At 46.0% G+C, this 16473-nt stretch overlaps 1 protein-coding gene across 1 annotated transcript; it reads right to left on the bottom strand.

Annotated features, from left to right (window-relative positions):
- Positions 1-29: 29 nt before the first annotated feature.
- Positions 30-14586, bottom strand: CSRP3 (cysteine and glycine rich protein 3). The gene is made up of 6 exons (XM_068148393.1): positions 14461-14586; positions 8181-8312; positions 4213-4381; positions 2787-2922; positions 1834-1927; positions 30-712 (listed from the first exon to the last, which is right to left on the bottom strand). The coding sequence occupies exons 2-6, from the start codon at positions 8290-8292 to the stop codon at positions 630-632; spliced, it is 594 nt and encodes a 197-aa protein (XP_068004494.1). The 5' UTR covers positions 8293-8312; positions 14461-14586; the 3' UTR covers positions 30-629.
- Positions 14587-16473: the final 1887 nt, after the last annotated feature.

The following is a 16473-nucleotide window of genomic DNA, read 5'->3' as shown; positions in this document are numbered from 1 at the left end:
AGCCCAAGCAAATACAAGTGAAAATCATGTGAAGCAGTATCAGTGCTTTATTGTAGCTTGGAAACATGCAATAACAAAACTGACAACACTGTATTCTCAGGAAATACTGTTCTACCTCAGGAGTGTCTGCCTTGGAGAGAAAGAATTTCAAATCCTTATTAATTGTCTCCAAGTGATTAACATCTACTTTGCCATAACAAAATGTCAGCATGTTCCAGACGCCTCCAGGAGATAGGTAGAGATACAGACAGCATAAGAGTCTGAAGGAAGGAAACCACAGCCTGAATCAGGGCACTCTTGTGCTTCAGAAGGTATCTCTCTCTTTATGGGACAGTGTGCTGAGTCTCTAACATTCCACTCTAAAGTGTGGTCAGTACTGGTTTAAGAAGCAGTATTGTTCCATGAGGATTTTTGTCTTTATTTACTGTAAAACAGACATGACACTTGGTTTAGCACTGTTCCTTCTTCAACTAATCTAAGAATTTCTTAAGATACAAGCTCACAGACTTTTTTTCCCTCTGCAAGTAATGAATGCCCTAGGTTGTAGCAATATGTGATGCTTAATGTTTTACTTGACAGCTCACACTTGGTGGCACCAGGAGGGGTCGGAGTGTTGCATCCATTGCTTCTCATTCACAGTCGTCTTTCTTTTCCACTTGAGTGAGGCCACCAAATCCAATGCCTTTGGGACCAAAATTTTTTGCATAGCAGACTGCAAAAGAAAGAGGGAGGTGAATGGTAGTCTGAGTGTTTTCAGATAGAGCTAAATGACTTCTGCTTTGACTGTTATTACCAACTTCATAAAGAGAAGGAAATCTGACACTGACTTGCCCAGAAGTGTCAGTAGGTTCTAACAGTGGAACTGGAAGCATTTGAATTAAACCAAAGCTGCATCTGATCATCTTCAAAAGAAACCCCAAACAAACCACAAAGAAACTGTGTTGAAAATCTAAGTGGCATCTTCATTAAAGCTACTTTCTTGTTTGGAAAGAAGCAGTGAAATTTGATCTGTGTGACTGCTACAGACTGAGAAATACACTGCAAATTTGCAGAGGTTAAAAGCAACACAGTCCTGAGACTGTTGATGGTGCCTCAAACCATTCCATTTTAGCTTCTGCAAGGTTATTTATCACAGCTCTGCTAAGGAAGTACTCATGTTTCTCCAGATATGCTAATCTGATCACTTGCAGTTGTCAGACTGCCCCAAGTCACAGAAATTAAGTATGCTGCTTTATGATTCCCTGCATAAAGTTTAACCTAGGATATTAAAACTTTGCATATTTTTCCCCTTAAGCTATTTCTGAGAGTCAAGTGAAGCCTGTGAACTTTCATGCTCTGAGAAGAACATCTGGATGCATAATTTAGCATTAATGTGTTAGCTACCAGCATAGTGTAAGTATCTTTTAACTCTCACTGGCAAGAACCCAGACCAGGACTGTGACCTCAAAGGAATGACCTCTGAAGATCTTGATCTCTGTGGATTGGTTGTGGGTTTTGGTGTTTGTTTTTGGTGAGTAAGGTTGTGCAGGTACAAGAGTCTGCCCAGAAGGTATGGCAGCATTCCTGGTAGAGGGTCTGAGGACAGATCTAAGGGGTTGTCACGCTTGGAGAAGAATTGCTTGAACATTTTTAAGTTGGTTTCTTTTAGTAGCTGAAGATGCATCTGCACTGTTACTGTAGCTCTTGGGCTTCCACAAAGTTGTCCAGAAAAGATGAAATGACATTTCAAGAAGTCAAGCATGCAAAAAGGTAGCTCAGGATGGCAATACTGGCTCTGTAAAGCCTACTTTTAGATGGACTCAGTAAGACAGTTGAGCTCATTACAGTTCTTACCTTTACAGTAGAGCTCTCCATCCTTGTCTGTAACATTTGTTGATTCCAAGCTCTTCCCACAGATAGCGCAGCGGAAGCAGCTCTTGTGCCAGGGCTGAGGAAATTAAGACAGTTCCTTGTTTGGTACAGAAAGTGCACAGCCAGCAGGTACAGGACACAATTTGTTGCTTTTGATGGTGTGAGGTGGTCAGCATTGTTTTCTTGGTCTTGTGGCTTCCGTTTTCAGTCATTCTAGGTTAGTCTTTCTTTCAATGACTGGGTTAGCCCAGATCAAGATCTTATCTGGGGACTTTGGTCTTAATGGGGCTCTAGTAAAAAGCAGGGAGCTACAGAAATGACTCTTATTTGGGCCACTTCTTTGCTGTGCAGAGACAATATTCTAGGGAGAGCTCCTAGAGCAGAACACCAGCATGTCATGTGAGACAGGCTGTTGGTTTTCCAGTCACAGAAACTCTTTAATATATTTGCTATTGTCACTGCAGATAGATAGTTAAGTTCTAACAATCCCCAGAGCTGTTAGTGGAATAGCAGTGATGTAGCCAGGAGTTGTTCTTCAGACATCTCTGCTATGAGGACAGGCTGAGGGAGCTGGGGTGGCTCAACCTAGAGAAGAGAGGGCTCTTGGAGGACCTTAGAGCTGCATTCCAGTACCTAAAAGGATCCTCCAGGAAGGCTGTAGAGGGACAAGGGGGAATGGTTTGAAGCTGAGGGAGAGTAGGGTTAGACTGGACCTTAGGAAAAAAATTGTTCAGTACAAGGGTGGTGAGACTCTGGAGCAGGTTGTGGATGCCTCATCCATGGGGTGTTCAAGGCCAGGTTGGATGAGACCTTAAGCAGCCAACTCTAGTTGATACATATATAGATATAATCTATATACATATATATAGTGGGTGGAAACCTGTTGTCAGCATGATAGGATGTGGTTGGTTTGCAGTGCTGTAGTAAGTACTTACTTTTCCTCCTCCCATGATCTTCTCTGCAGCATAGACGGATTTGCCGCAGCGAGGACACTTATCCACATCTGCCACCTTCTTGGCAAACTTGGAGGCATTGGTTGGTGTGGAAGGGCGAGCAGACTTGGGTGACCCCCTGAAAACAAAAGCTCTCAGTGTTCTAAAATGTGACCTTCATTCTAGAAGCATGATTTTGTACTGAATGACAGGCCTTAAACATGCAAAAGGAGGAGAGAAACATACAATGGAAGTATTGAATTGTGAATGGTGTGATTGAAAAGCTGATCCTGTGGCTGTTCATGTTACCTGTTTGGGGCTGAATACATGGAGCTGACAGCAGCCACATGCAGAAAAGTTGGTATGTAATGAAAAGTTAATGGAGAAATGGAAGTTTTCTCCTTGAGAGGCAAGAGGGAGAACCCAGGCAAAAGGCCTCTCTGTTCTTTGTACCTGGCTGGCTGCTGGTACTCAGTGAGTGGAAAGTAAAAATTCCATTTTTACATGCAGTTCTTTGATTAGTGACTGCAGTGCTTGCAGGAGGAGCTGGGGGTCTTAGCTGGCCTAGGGTCAAAAGCACATCAGAGAAGTAGTTTTGTATTTCAGGAGTTTGTGCTTTGTGCCTCTTGCTGGCTTAAAGCCTTTCCCAGGATGACTTCTGAGGTACCAGATTGTTGGACTGCAACAGGTCATTAAATCTGCAGGACATGAGAGGTTTTTGCTGAATCCTGTGATGGATTCATCTTACAAGGAGCTGCAGTTAAATACATTATTTAAGCTTTTCTTTCCTGCCCAGCATAGTGGCTAATTGGTTTCTTTATACCAGCAGAAAGCATTGTTGATTTGGAAATGTACAGCGTTGGGAATCATAGGGAAATACTGTTAAAATGTCCTGTCAGAGATAATTGTGTGCCTGGGGAAGCTGTATCCCATTAGAATTCCTTTGTTCAAACATGCTCTTGGTGTGTTTGTAAGTGTTGTTTGAGCCACAGGGAGGGTTTGGAAACGTTCTTTCCCCTATTGAGAGGAGAGCTGACGGTGTGTGGTGGTGTGCTTATTGCTCTAGGAGCAAAACCTAACTGCATTTTAGCCTCTGCCAGGTAAAAAAGGAGAATTCCCCTGCTCTGTAGTCAGTGTGACTTTACCACTCTGCTACTGCTGGCACATTAGAACCACAGTGGATCTTTACATCTGTGCTGTCAAATAAAGGCTACTTCTGCAGAATAACTGAGGGAGGAGATGGTTTATGAAGAAGGCTTCAAGAGACTGGACATCATTAAAAGCTGTTCAGCTGCTCTGTCCACTGAAGGAAGGGTGGTAGGGAAGTCTGCTCTGCTACCTCTGCTAGTTGTTATGGCAACAGAATGAAATATCCACAGTAGCCTGTTGGGTGACCAGAGAAAGCAGCTCCCCGTGGGGTTTAACTCACTGTTGCAGGTTCAGGCCCAGGTGGTCGCCGGTGTCGGTGCTGAGGCATCCTGCCCCTTGTCCGAAGCCAATACCTTTGGGACCGTATTTTCTCCCGTAACAAGTCTTGCAGTAGATCTCAGACTCATGAGCTGCCACTGTGGTGCTGTCCAGAGCTTTTCTGCAAGCCACTGCAAAACAGGAGGAGAGGCAGGTCTCAACACTTGAGTTTTCCCTTTGAGTTTGTGATTCAGAATAACTACACCATGGGACTGTGGTGGTTTTGTCATCTCAGCCCAGGCTGGTTTTGTGTGGAGGATCTAATGTGCAGACCACATCCAGGCAGAGCCAAGCAGCACATGGGCTTTCAGTGATTTGCTTGGGGCATGGTGCAGGGCAAACCAGTGATCCTGGGTAACTGGTGGTCTCAGCTCCGTTAGGCTTCCTCCAGGATGACAAAGAGTATGACTGTGGTCATTCCTAAATCAGAGGCCTGTTGATGCTCACCACGGAGAAATGCTGCCTGGCTTGGCTCACTAGGAAGGGTCTGGGAGACTTCCAGCAGAAGGTGCCAAACATTCCTAAGGGGACACAAGTTAGATCCTCTGTGGCATTAATTTAAACCAAGCTTCAGTGTGGAAGGACTAAAAGCTGATGAGTGCTACAGGTGCTCACTTGAGGGTCTCAGCAAGCAAGCATCCAGGCTACACCTAGAGCTAACCAGCTTGCTGAGGCTACTCTCACACATGGTTACTCTCATTGAGTGGCTGTGGATTGCTCTCTCCACAGGGCTTTGCTCATCTTAAACCTGGCCAGCATGTAGAGGCTGAATTTTGTTACTCTTCCAGTGGATCCCCTTGCTGCTTATGCATGGAAAGTGGACAGGAATGAGTGGATGAAGTACAGTAGCTCCATTCCTTATCTGCTTAGTGGTTGTGGCTGTGTGCTGCACTGATTTGGGAAGTTGGTGTGAAACAGCCCCAGCCCACGAAGGGAGGACTCAGCTTTCCCTTGGGAGTGCCTGTAGAACATCAGGGGCTTGAAGTGTGCTTAAAAAAATCAGCACTTCAGCACTTCCAGTTTGTTCACTGTGACAACAGTGACTGATGGAGGGGGAAAAAAATAGACAAAAACCTTAAACTTGCTTTCCAGCCTCTTGTGGGCTGGTGGTAGCTGGGGAAATCAAGTTGTTTAGCTCATATAAACAGCAGAAACCTGTGAAATACAGAGGCATTGAAAGTGGGTGGGAGTTCCAGCTCTGGGAGAGCTAGCTGTTTGATTAGTCTCTTTTCCCTGTCTTTACTTGAATTGTCCTGCTGTGAGTCTAAACTGTACCCACACCAGGGACTTCAAGGTGATGCTGGAACCAGCTTTAATTCTGTCACTGGGTTGTGGAGAGGGGAAAATAATTTGCAAGGATGGTTGTAGTTAATAAAATAAAACTAGGGGCTCTTGTAAATGTGTGAACCTGATCTCATCCTGCTACAGTTTCCTCTGCTTTGAGATGATAATTATGTTTGCTAAGGGAGTTAAGGGATGATGGAAACTCTAGCAGTAGATAAAGTGTTTCTATTTCTGGTACCTTAGGGATAGAGTATCAATTCACCACAACAGATGGAGCAAAAGCCCTTGAAGTGCTATTGTGGAAATAACTTGGAGACCTGTCATCTGCCAGCAGATACCATTCAGCAGCCAGCACTGAGGAGGCTCAGGTTGATGGCAGGAGATCCTGCCAAATGTCCATCACAGCTGTGCTCTGAGTGAAAGCTGACAGGGAGACAAGGTAGGTGAGCAGCAGCCTGCATGGGAAGGAGGCTGTGTTGGGAAGAAGTTTCTCACTTAATGTTTGTAGGGAAAAGCTCTGGAGTGGAGAGAGTGTGGTTTGCAGACCCTCTTGCCTGATTCTTGCTGTGTTAACAGCTTGCTTGGAGTTTCTAGCTGTGCCCCAATGGAAGTTTTTCATCAGGAAAGGCTGGTGTGTTCAGTGTGCCTGCTCAAATATCATGGAAAAGATGGAATTAGATTGCAGATATACTCACTATGAAAACACACAAAAGCTCAGCTAAGTAGGTTAACTATTTCTGTACCAGAGATTAGGCTGGGGGGGATTGGTTTGCTTCTGCTGAGAAACCAAATCCTGTAATTGGTTCATTGAAAAGCTGATACATGATACTGAGGGTGAATCATGAGAGAGGTGAAGCCAATTAACATACCTCTCATCTGCCAGCTGGGCTTAGATGCATCTTTAGGTTTTGATCTTAAACATACCTCTGCTGGGAATGCTTTTTTTAGTGTCTTGCCTGTCAGTAATTTAGTTCAGACTTACAACTCCAAGGGACTAATAATAATACTAACAACAATAACCCAGACAAAACCAAGTCAAACAGAGAGACAGAAAAGCCTCCACAGCAAACCTCATGAGCAGTTGGCCAAGTCACTGAGTTTGTGTTTATCAGGAATCGCTGAAATAAAAGTCACTTCTGCTAACAATGAAGCTTTAACCTGGCCAGTATTGGGTGGGAGAGAGGTGGTATTACCTGTGCCCTTTTGGGGCAGCTGTTTATTTTTGTGAGGCACTGGAGAGCCTTCTCATTTATCCTTTTTTTGCCATATTTCCTAGCATTTGATAAAGGGCCAGAGAATGTTTCCTCCTAAATGCCACCTTTGCATCCCTCTACTCTCTCTGATATCTGGCATTAATTGTTACAGGCAGCACATGGAAGCACTCAGGGGTCTCACAAAACCTGAGATGATTTCTTTTTCCCATTCTGTAAGAATTGGCTGAAGGTTGTCAATTAGCTGAATGCTTTTGGAGGGAATTCTTCCTTACTCAGTCCTTTAGGCATCGCTTGCAGGGCACTTGGAGAAAGGCAAAGACAACTCAAGTGTGTCTCCTGGACTGTTGCTGTGTAGCACTGTACTGTGTCATCTAAGCATCTAGTAGCAACCCTGTGCCTCCAAATGACAATTTATCCATTCAAGTAAAAAGGTCAAAACTTAGATTCAGTGTCTTTGAAGCTGTCATGGCAGAGTTCACACTGCAAAGGAACTGAACCTCAAGCATTGTCTGCAAAATAAACTACTGAGGTGTCTTTAGCTCTTACCTGATTGCAGAGGGCCAACAGAACTGAACTGATACCTGCTCTCTGATTTTTCAAGTCCTAGCCCCTCTGCAAAGGAAGCAGAATTCCTGGAATCTATCTGCCAAAGTGCATGGGGTGAAAAGTGAAATATGGGGCAGGAGGAGCCTCGGGTACTGGTAGGGTGTTGGTGTGAAGGTTTTGATGACACTGACACACAGCTTTGCTGTGAGGGGTGAGTTATGGTAGACCATTGAAGTAGTCATTTCCTCTGATATCCCAACAAGACATTCTTATGAATGCTGTTTGGTTTCTTCTTTCAGGCTTTTTAACTTGAAGCAGCCTCATAATATGCTGCCTTGTAGGACAGAATGTTCTTGGAGATAGACCTAGATTCTGCAGCACTCTACTGCCCCTAATGATAATCACCAGAGCCAGGAGCCTGAGAGGCAGATTGCTCTGGGTGAAGGGCTAGAAAACTGGGCTGTGGAGTGGCATGATGGCAGTCCAGAAACTGCCTGCTGCTTTCAGAGCAGGTACAGCCATTTTCCACCCTTCTGTCACTAAAAGCAGAGGAAACAGCTTTCAGCTTTAGTTTTCTACAGGGACAAGAATCCATCTCACTGAGCTGGACTTTAGGTAGGGTGATTAATGTGACTGCCCTCTGCTTCAGGCTTTCCCAGAAGGCTGGTTCATGAGCTTTACAGAACTTTCCCTGTATGGAATTCAGCCTGATGCTGTTTGTTTCTGCCTTCCTCTATATTGCTTGCCTGCTGTAGGTACTCTGTGAGCTAATTTTGTCACTCAGGGAAACAAAGTTGTATAAAGAAGTAAAAGGAGTAGCTTTAATAAAAGCTCTAGGTAGAGCTGTGGGAATAGTGTGAAGTTTAAAGAGTGTTGCTCAGCTTACTGCAGAGGAAGCAGCTCTTGTGGAAACTCCTTCCATTGCACTGGATTTCCTCAGCGTGGTAGACTGTCTTGTCACAGGCACCGCATTTGGCTCCACCTCCCCAGTTTGGCATCCTTGGATCTGAAGTGTAACCTGGAAAATCAGAATGCAGAGATAAGCACCACAGCAGAAGTGAATCATTTTGAACAGAGCAGTTTGATTTAGTCTATTTTATTATCCTTGTTTTCCTCTCTCCACTCAACTGTTGTTGCATACCTGCAATATGCTAGATCCTTGTGCAGTGGCAGGAATGTGTCCTAGCCTTGGGTGAGGGTCCTAACCTGATGCTTTGTGGGGCAAAGGCACTCTTAATCCTCTGTCCCATGTGATCCTTTCCTGTGAATAAGGATATTCCTTGGCTTGACACATTGTGATGGTAAATACACAAAATGATTCTGAGATACTTCAGTGAGAAGGTGCCAGGATCACTCAGACCTCTTCTGGAGAAGTGGATCTAGGATTTATTTCCCAAACAACAGTCATTTTCTTCCAATCCTGCCCTCCCTTGTATCCTGCTGTAGCCTTATCCCCTCAGTTTTTCCCCCATCCCTGCGGGTTTTGAAGGCGAGGCTGGATGTGGCTCTGAGCAACCTGATGTACCGTGAGGTGTCCCTGCCCATGGCAGGGGGAGTGAAACTGGAAGATCCTCGAGGTCCCTTCCAACCCTGACAATTCTGTGATTCTATGATCTGGTTTGGCAAGGGAATGCTTAATGGATACTAAGAAACACACCAGAGCTTTACTGGAGTTTAAGCAGAAGTGTGGACAGTATTTGGCATTACATTTTCTACAGAAGAGACAAGAGACAGCATGTGGTGTTACTGCTGCCTCTCCAAAGCTACTGCTTGTCCATCCAGTGGCACAGGAGCTTCCTTAGTGACAGGCAGAGAGGGGATTTTCTGTGTCAGTCTCATTGTATTTTGTAGAGCTCATACCTGGATAATTCCTCTCAGAACTGTAACAAATGTGTGGTGCTCTGTGAGAGGACACTTGCATGGCAACGAGCTGTGTATTGCCATGCTGGATTCCTCAGGAAACAGCTGCAGGCTAAAGGCACTGTAAAGTAGTAACAGAGATTCCTGAGGTGCTTTTCTTTGTTTCTAAAACCTAAACATCCAAGAAGAAAAGCAGTAGTGGTCACTGTTCCAGTCCCTGCTGGTGCAGGTACTGTTGAAGAGACTTGCCCAAGGTCACGCAGGAGGGCAGCGCCAGAGCCAGGAGCCCAGCTCAGGTCGCCTGACAGCAGGCTCAGCAAGTGCCCTCCCTGATGATTGTGCTGTCACACAGCTGAAACAGCCCCAGCCTAGGCTTTGTCCTTCTGCTTTCTTGTTTGAGTCATTGTTTCTAGAAAGCCTGGGACGTCATCTTGTCCCCTGCACATCCTATTATCAGGTTGTTCCCAGCTCCTGGCACAGGCCTTCCTTCTCCTTCTTGGAAAACCACTCACCCTCTTATTATAGTCCTTTTGCAGCCTGCTTGTGCTATTTGTGTTTGGTTCAGTTCACCATAAGATGATATTCTTGAGTAAGAAAAGGATTTTGAGTGCTGAATTGAGCCTGCAACCTGAGAATTTCCTTCTGAGATCAAGGGGGGGGTGGAATTTACCCCAGCAGCTGGGTAACACCCCAGGCCTGTTCAATGGCCTGCATTTGAGGCTAACATGTTGCTATGTCTGTACACTGGACACTAATGGTCCCTGTTCTCATCTCAGTGACTTCTGTACTGCATCTTCTGCATTTCAGAATGAAAGGAGCAGTTCCCATATGCCAGCTCTGCGAGCTGAAGCTGAAGGGAATTCCTTCTGCTGACTACCACCAGAAATCAGGCAGTGGGCAGCAGACATCAGCCCAGCAAAAGGGAGCATGCAGACAGCAGAGTGTTGAGGACATAGCCATGTAGGCTTCACAGGCAGTGTTTGATAACAGTGCAGACAGCAGCACACCCAAACATCTCTGCTTTAGTACTGCTCTCATTAGTGTGTCCTTAACCCTGTGTAATTAGCTATTCACTGTTGTGACTGTTACCTGCATACTTGTCACCCTCATGTGAGATCCAGTCCTTTCTCCCCTTTGTGAGGCTGATTTATGCTCAGCTGAACAACCTCCCCAGCTCAATCAGCTTAGTCCTCTGCTGTCATGCAGCAGCAGCATCCTTAATCTCCTTCAGACCCTGTCAGCTCTCTTGGGAGGCTGTTCACCAGCGAGCTGCTCTGACAGGTGGAAAACAGTAGTGATGCAGAAAGGAAAGGAAACTCAGCTTGTCTTTGACTCTGTTTATCTGTAATGTAACGAGCAAGGGGGGAAATCTGATGTGGCTGAAAAGAGAAACAAAAATAACTCATGCAGGGAACAGACTACATGGTCCCTTCTTGCTCAGTGAAGGCTTCACTGAACAGCACTGTTAAAATCTTTTCCACTTCTTTTAAATGGGAGTTAAAGGCACAGAGAAAAATCTTTCACACAGGTAAAATCTTTTTGTCTTACTCTCCTATTCTGTGTTTTCTCTTGGGTGTTGTGCTGGTGCCATTTACTTCCCTGATTGAAAAAATAATAAGTTCACCTGATGGCTCAGCCATCTGGAGAGAAGGAAGAGTGATGGGAGATCAAAATCAGGTTTGTGACACTTGCCTGAAAATGAAAGGATTTTGGTTTTCCTGGTTCTTCCCTTTCAAATCCAGTTGGCAGTCACATCCCTTCCCAGCTGCAGCAGCACCGAGAGCTGCCTGGGAGAAGAGCTGGTTTGTACCTCCAGTCTCTGATCAACTTCTGCTGGTTTAGTTCCCCTCAAAGGCACACCAAGCATCCCAGTCTGTGGCAGTGGGGTACTTGTTGGAAAGCAGCTCTAATTACATCATTAGCTGAAGGGGGCAAAAATAATCTTTGCAAGTCTGATAACGTGTGATAGTGAACCTTGTGCTCTTAGGGGCTGTGGTTAGAGCTCTTGAAAGAAGCATTGCTGCTGAGGCTAATTATAGTGTCATGACTGGGCATGCACACACATTTTCCATGCTTCTTTGGCATCACCTGATGGGAAGCTGTAGGAGAAAGAAGTCACAGTAGAAACGTTCCCAGAAGGATCCTGGTGTGAGTGGCAGTGTGTGCAGTGATGTCTGTGCTGGCTGGTTTGCAGGTGGGTGAGCTAGCAGGGCAAGCCTGTGCTCCTCCTCTGCTTGTGCTCATCTCTCTGCACTGAGCTGCAGTGGCCATCCCTGCAGATGCTGCCTGTGTAGCAAGTAAATGCCGCAGGGTATGTGGCACTGGCAGCTTTGTACTCACCTACATTAGAACCGTGGCTAAAACTTCATCCTTACAATATGCAAATGGAACTTTGTCTCACATTTGGCATAAGATTGGAAAAACAAAAAGCAGCAAACACACCCAGAGCCTTAATTTCACTCAGTTTGATGGCAGATCCAAATCCCCTTGCAATTGCCTGAACTTGATTGTCTTGCTCTGGCCAAGTGGCAGGGACTGCTGAGCACAGGGTACCTGTTCTATTTTGGTGATCCAGTGGGCAGCAGAGTGGGCTCACTCTAAATGTATTCAACATGTGACAGAGGAGCTTTGCCTGTTAGTATGGGAGATGTTGGCAGGCACTCCTGGTACTGTTAAGCTGCAGGAGTGTTCTTGGACTTGCTCTAATAACGTTCAGCAGCTTGTGCCGTTCCGCTTCGAAATGCTGCTGCTCTGAGGAGCACAGTTACGCACATGGGATGTGCAGCCAAGGCTATGTGCTGCTTGGTATTCAGAGCTTGGAACACTCCTCTGGAGGCGAGCCTCAGAGCAAGGAAGCTCTGCACAAGCAGGAGGAAATGTGAGCTGTCTTCTGCAGGGCATACTGTACAAATCTGGGTGTCATGTAACTGCCTCACTCTAATCACAGTGCTTTTGGTAAGGATATAACCCAAAATATATTTGGATCCATTGAGCTAAATGGGAACTGGATGCAGTGGTGGCCTGAGGAGGTTGTGTAGAGGAGCAAAAGGCAGCATGGTGCAGGTGAAGAAGATGCTGACAGTCCTGGTGTTTCCTTGCTCAACACCAGGTTATCCTTTCTAAGTGCTCCCACATTGGAGCATTGAGAGCTCAGGCCATGTCAGAATGGGCTGCAGGAGTCACATGTAGTGTGGCTGGGAGGATTATCTCAGGGTGCCACATGTGCTGCAGGATGGCTCTGAAGGGGATAAATGGAATGGGAGGTGTTGGTCTTTGTGACCACATGGTGGTAGAAATGCTGAATGGGGTCCAACAGACAGGCTGTGCCTTGTCTCTGATTCAGTCCCAGCAAGCTGTTCAGTCTAGACTCAATTAGAAGTATGGGGGTACTGATTCCTTACCTAAGAAATAACCAACAGCAGCCCACTGCCTATGTTGAAATGCAAGCATGAAGTCTGCCTTGGAAGTTCTTTTCCCAGCTGAAGTCTGTGGGAAATGCCAGTGCAGCCAGGACTTGGTCCCAGTATCTAATCAGAGCACTGCTGCTGACCTGTCCTGTGACCACCAGTGACTCATTAAGTGTGCTGAGTGTTACCTCGCCAGCACGGTGGGGGTCAGGATAGATGGATAGCTTGCTTTAGAAAAGCAGCCAGAGAAGGCTGTCAGAATTCTTTGTCTTCCTCTGCAACTAACCCTCTCTGTTGGGTTTCCTCATGGTGTGCCTGCAGTGTAGAGCACAATCCCTGCCACTGCGTTTCCAGCAGCCTGGAGGTGTTTTTGTCAAGATCCCACCCACTGCAGGAAGCAGAACAGATTCACACCAGAGAAAATGTTTGTTTGGAGCCTGAGCTCACTGAAGGCAGATACAGTGTTGTTAGGTATTTGGAATCATGTCTCTTCTGTTCCAGTGCATTCACTGGGCTGTGCACACAGGTACATGGTGTTAGTGTCACAGTGAGCCACCCCCAGCATCTCACACTGACTGGCATTTGTCCTTTCTTTCTGCAGTAAACCAGCACAGAGAGGCTGAGGGAGCTGGTGAAAGGCAAGTGAATGCTGATTTTTCCCTGACACAAGTGCCTTGGAAAGCAAAGGTTTTAACCAAGCTGTTATGAAGTGTGTGATGTGCAGAGCTGAGGGGGAAAGCCACTCTGCTTTGAGCCCTTTGCTTTCATCCCTGTCCTTCCACATTAGCTGTTGTTTTCTAGCACAGCAATGCCACATCCCTATTAAACCTTCCTTGGTGCATGCTTTGGCAGAGCTTTCAGGTTGCATCCCCACAGAACTGTGACGCCCCACTGCTAGAGCAGGCTGCTGAGCTCTGACTGAAAGCCCAGCAACAGCCTCCCACACAGGCTTGCATATAGGCACTGAGTTCACTTTGACTCAGGTGGCTGTGGGAAGCTGCATCCTCCTGCTCTTTTTTCCAGACCTAAATCCTGGGCTAGCAACTTTCACTCCTCCCTAAATCCTTATCCCCACACTATGTCTTTGAAGTGCCAAGCACAACCGCTGCAGAGAGTGGAATGGAGCCGTGATGACTGAGAGCAGACATGGGATGATTTTCTCTGCATACAAGCCTTAGTCTTTGAAATAATTTTATCTTCAGATAGAAAGGTTTTCAAAGTTGGTATTTTCATTTTCTTTTTGAAGTACTGAGGCTTTTCTGAAGACTTGACCAGCTGTGCTGTCCTCTAGTGCCTGAGTGATGGCTGTGTGAATTCTCACTCTGCGCTCGTCAAGCCCTTTCCTCCGGAGTCTGCACAGAAGTTTGCTTCTCATTTGATGTAAAGAAAATTGGTCACTGACATGAAATATCCAGAGGATTTGAATTTGGGGGGTTTGGTCTTGATTTTTCTTGTTTGTTTGTTTAATAATCCTAGAATACTGTTATCCAAGAGGTTATGCAAGCATTGGAGTTGGAGGGCTTGAAGAAGTGTGTGTGGAAAGACAAGCTCACGATGGGTGGGAAACGTCACTTTGTAGCTTTCTAACCACTTATTTTAAAGCTTTTGAAACCTGTGATCCCATCTTGGATGGATTCACAAGGTGTTCCTCATTAGTAAGGATTCCCACAGCCTCTTCCTTCTAACACTAGTAGCTACTACCAGGCTGACAAGCCCAAAAGAATCTCTTTTACCACTTGGCTCCTCCAAACGTGAAGCAGCGCTCGTAGCTCTGTTGGGCTTGCATTTCTGGGCTATAGATACACAATTTCCTTTGTCAAGCAAGAAGCTGTTTCTACCACCCAACACCCAAATCCTTCTATCAGACAGTCCTAGCAGAACCCAATATCCTCAACTTACCAGAGGTGCTGGGTGCTTCTCCTTGTTTTCTTAGACCTTGGAGGGTCTGAAGGTGAGGGATTCCTGCACTCCTGAAAGGCAGCGGTGAGGGATTCCTGCACTCCCTGAGTGCAGTGGTGGCTGCTGTCAGCCCTATAAAAGCTGTGAGGGGAGGGGTATGAGAGAGGGCTTGAGGGATCAGAGCAATGCCATTGCTATCACCGAGCTGAAAATAACCTCTGACAAAAGCCTGGCATTTTGTTCCTTCTGTCCACTCGTGAGTAGGTGGACAGCAATGCAGCCCCTCAGGTTACACCTAGAGGGCATTCCTGACTGCAGGCTAATGGATCAGAAATAAAGACTGAAGTTTCGAGGTTGCTGCTGCATTGCTTCAATGTGAATCATAAAAGAGCAGTGCCTGAAATGAGGATTTAGTCAGGCATGGTCACAGCGATAAAAATAATGTCCCCAAAGAATTGGGAAAGCCAACCAAAACTCCTTTGTAGGAACCTCTGGAACTCAGCAACTTTACACCAAGTTGAATTTCATGACTGGACAGATGGAAGTGGTTTGTCTTTTAGGGGACAGAGAATTGAGGGTTTCACTCTAGTCTTGCAACTGTTGCTGGCTTTGGGTATTAAGGTAGCCTATGCCTATAACGTTTTGCACTGCAGTTCTATTTGCCATGCCTCACTGAGCCCCTTGGAGCTGGATGATGCCACAGACACACTAAAGGCTTGGAGCCTGAAGTATGAGGCACTTAAACTTCACTTTTTGCAGTTTTGTTTTAACTGCCTTAACGATTTAGAAGCTAATTTTCATTCTTCCCAAGGCATGTCTGAATTTAGAGACTTTCTTCAGCAGTGTGGACTTTGCTGTGTGTGAAAGGGCCAAATCCCTACAGGCTGGGGGCTAAACAGCAAAAGTCTGAAGCTGAGAGTCTCAGCTCTGGGACTTACTGGTAAGGAAATGAGATGCCAAACCCATGTCAGACTTTAAGATGTTAGGGTTGTGTTTGCTGAGGCTACTTTGAAAACTCTTAATAGTCGGTGGATCCACAGGCTCCTGAGTCCAGCAAAAAAACCTAATCTTAATGCAGGGGCAGATCCTTGATGTGAAGTTGGAGAGAGCTCAGTTTTCATTGATCTCTCTCATAGCCTGTACTTGGATGGATTTGCACCAAAACCATCAGCAGGGAAAGCACTGGAGAAAGGCTTTTGTCCCCACATGTCAGCAAGTATTTGAGTTTGTCAAGAACATGTAAAGGGGAAAGGCACAGCCTGATGGATTTGGTGGTTTCATTCCTGTGTCTGAGCTACCCCAGGTACTGGGTGCCCCTATATGGAAGTGAGTCTTGCTGAGAGGCTCTTCACAGCTCAAAGGAGCAGTCAGACCCCTGTGGGATACTTGGCATTTCACATCCCCCCTGGTCCACTGTGGCTGTCAGGGCCTGAGATTGGAAGAGCAGATGGAAATATGCAACTGGAGTATGTCTGTGCATGAGGTTTGCTGGTGGGGAGGGGGTAGTATTTTCTGTAAATCAAAGGCAGGGATTAAAAGCTACTGCTCAGGGAGCTGGAAGGCAACATAGCAAAAGGATCAGAAGGACTTCCCTAGAGCCTGGCAGCAGAGCACATGGGGTGCTCAGGTTGCATCCCAGGGTAGGTGAGATGAGTGGAAAGAGCAGTGAGCTCAGGTCATCAGAGCTCCATGCAGGTCTTCTGGGGAGTGGGATCCTTGGAGCAGAGAAGTGATGGCTTTTCAGCCTGCAGAACCAACAAGAACAAAGTAAAGTGCTGGGTGTTACAAAGCCTGAGTGGAAGAGCAAGCAACTGTGACAAGAGCCAAGGGACAGGAGGCAGCAAGTCAGGATTTATGTTCAGCTTCTCAGAAGAGAGCAGAGTTTGTGAGACTATTTCTCCAAGCCTGATTACTGCAGTTTCTTACTCTGTCAGTTGCCTTGTCCAAGAACGAAAGGTCTGTAGCTTGTTCCCTTTGAGTAATGAAAGTTTCTATCAGTCTTTGCCTTTGTAC

The sequence above is a fragment of the Melanerpes formicivorus genome, unplaced genomic scaffold, assembly GCF_026170545.1.
Source record: "Melanerpes formicivorus ecotype bairdi unplaced genomic scaffold, bMelFor1.0.p_v2 SCAF_16, whole genome shotgun sequence".
NCBI lineage: Eukaryota > Metazoa > Chordata > Aves > Piciformes > Picidae > Melanerpes > Melanerpes formicivorus.
This window is presented reverse-complemented; position numbering and strand designations above follow the sequence as displayed.

Excerpts from the sequence above, each read along its gene's own strand:
- CSRP3 (XM_068148393.1), bottom strand. The coding sequence starts at position 8,292 with ATGCCAAACTGGGGAGGTGGAGCCAAATGCGGTGCCTGTGACAAGACA. Across the intron at positions 4,382-8,180 it reads CAAGAGCTGCTTCCTCTGCA|TGGCTTGCAGAAAAGCTCTG; the intron begins GTAAGCTGAGCA and ends CCTGTTTTGCAG. Across the intron at positions 713-1,833 it reads TGGAGAGCTCTACTGTAAAG|TCTGCTATGCAAAAAATTTT; the intron begins GTAAGAACTGTA and ends TTTCTTTTGCAG.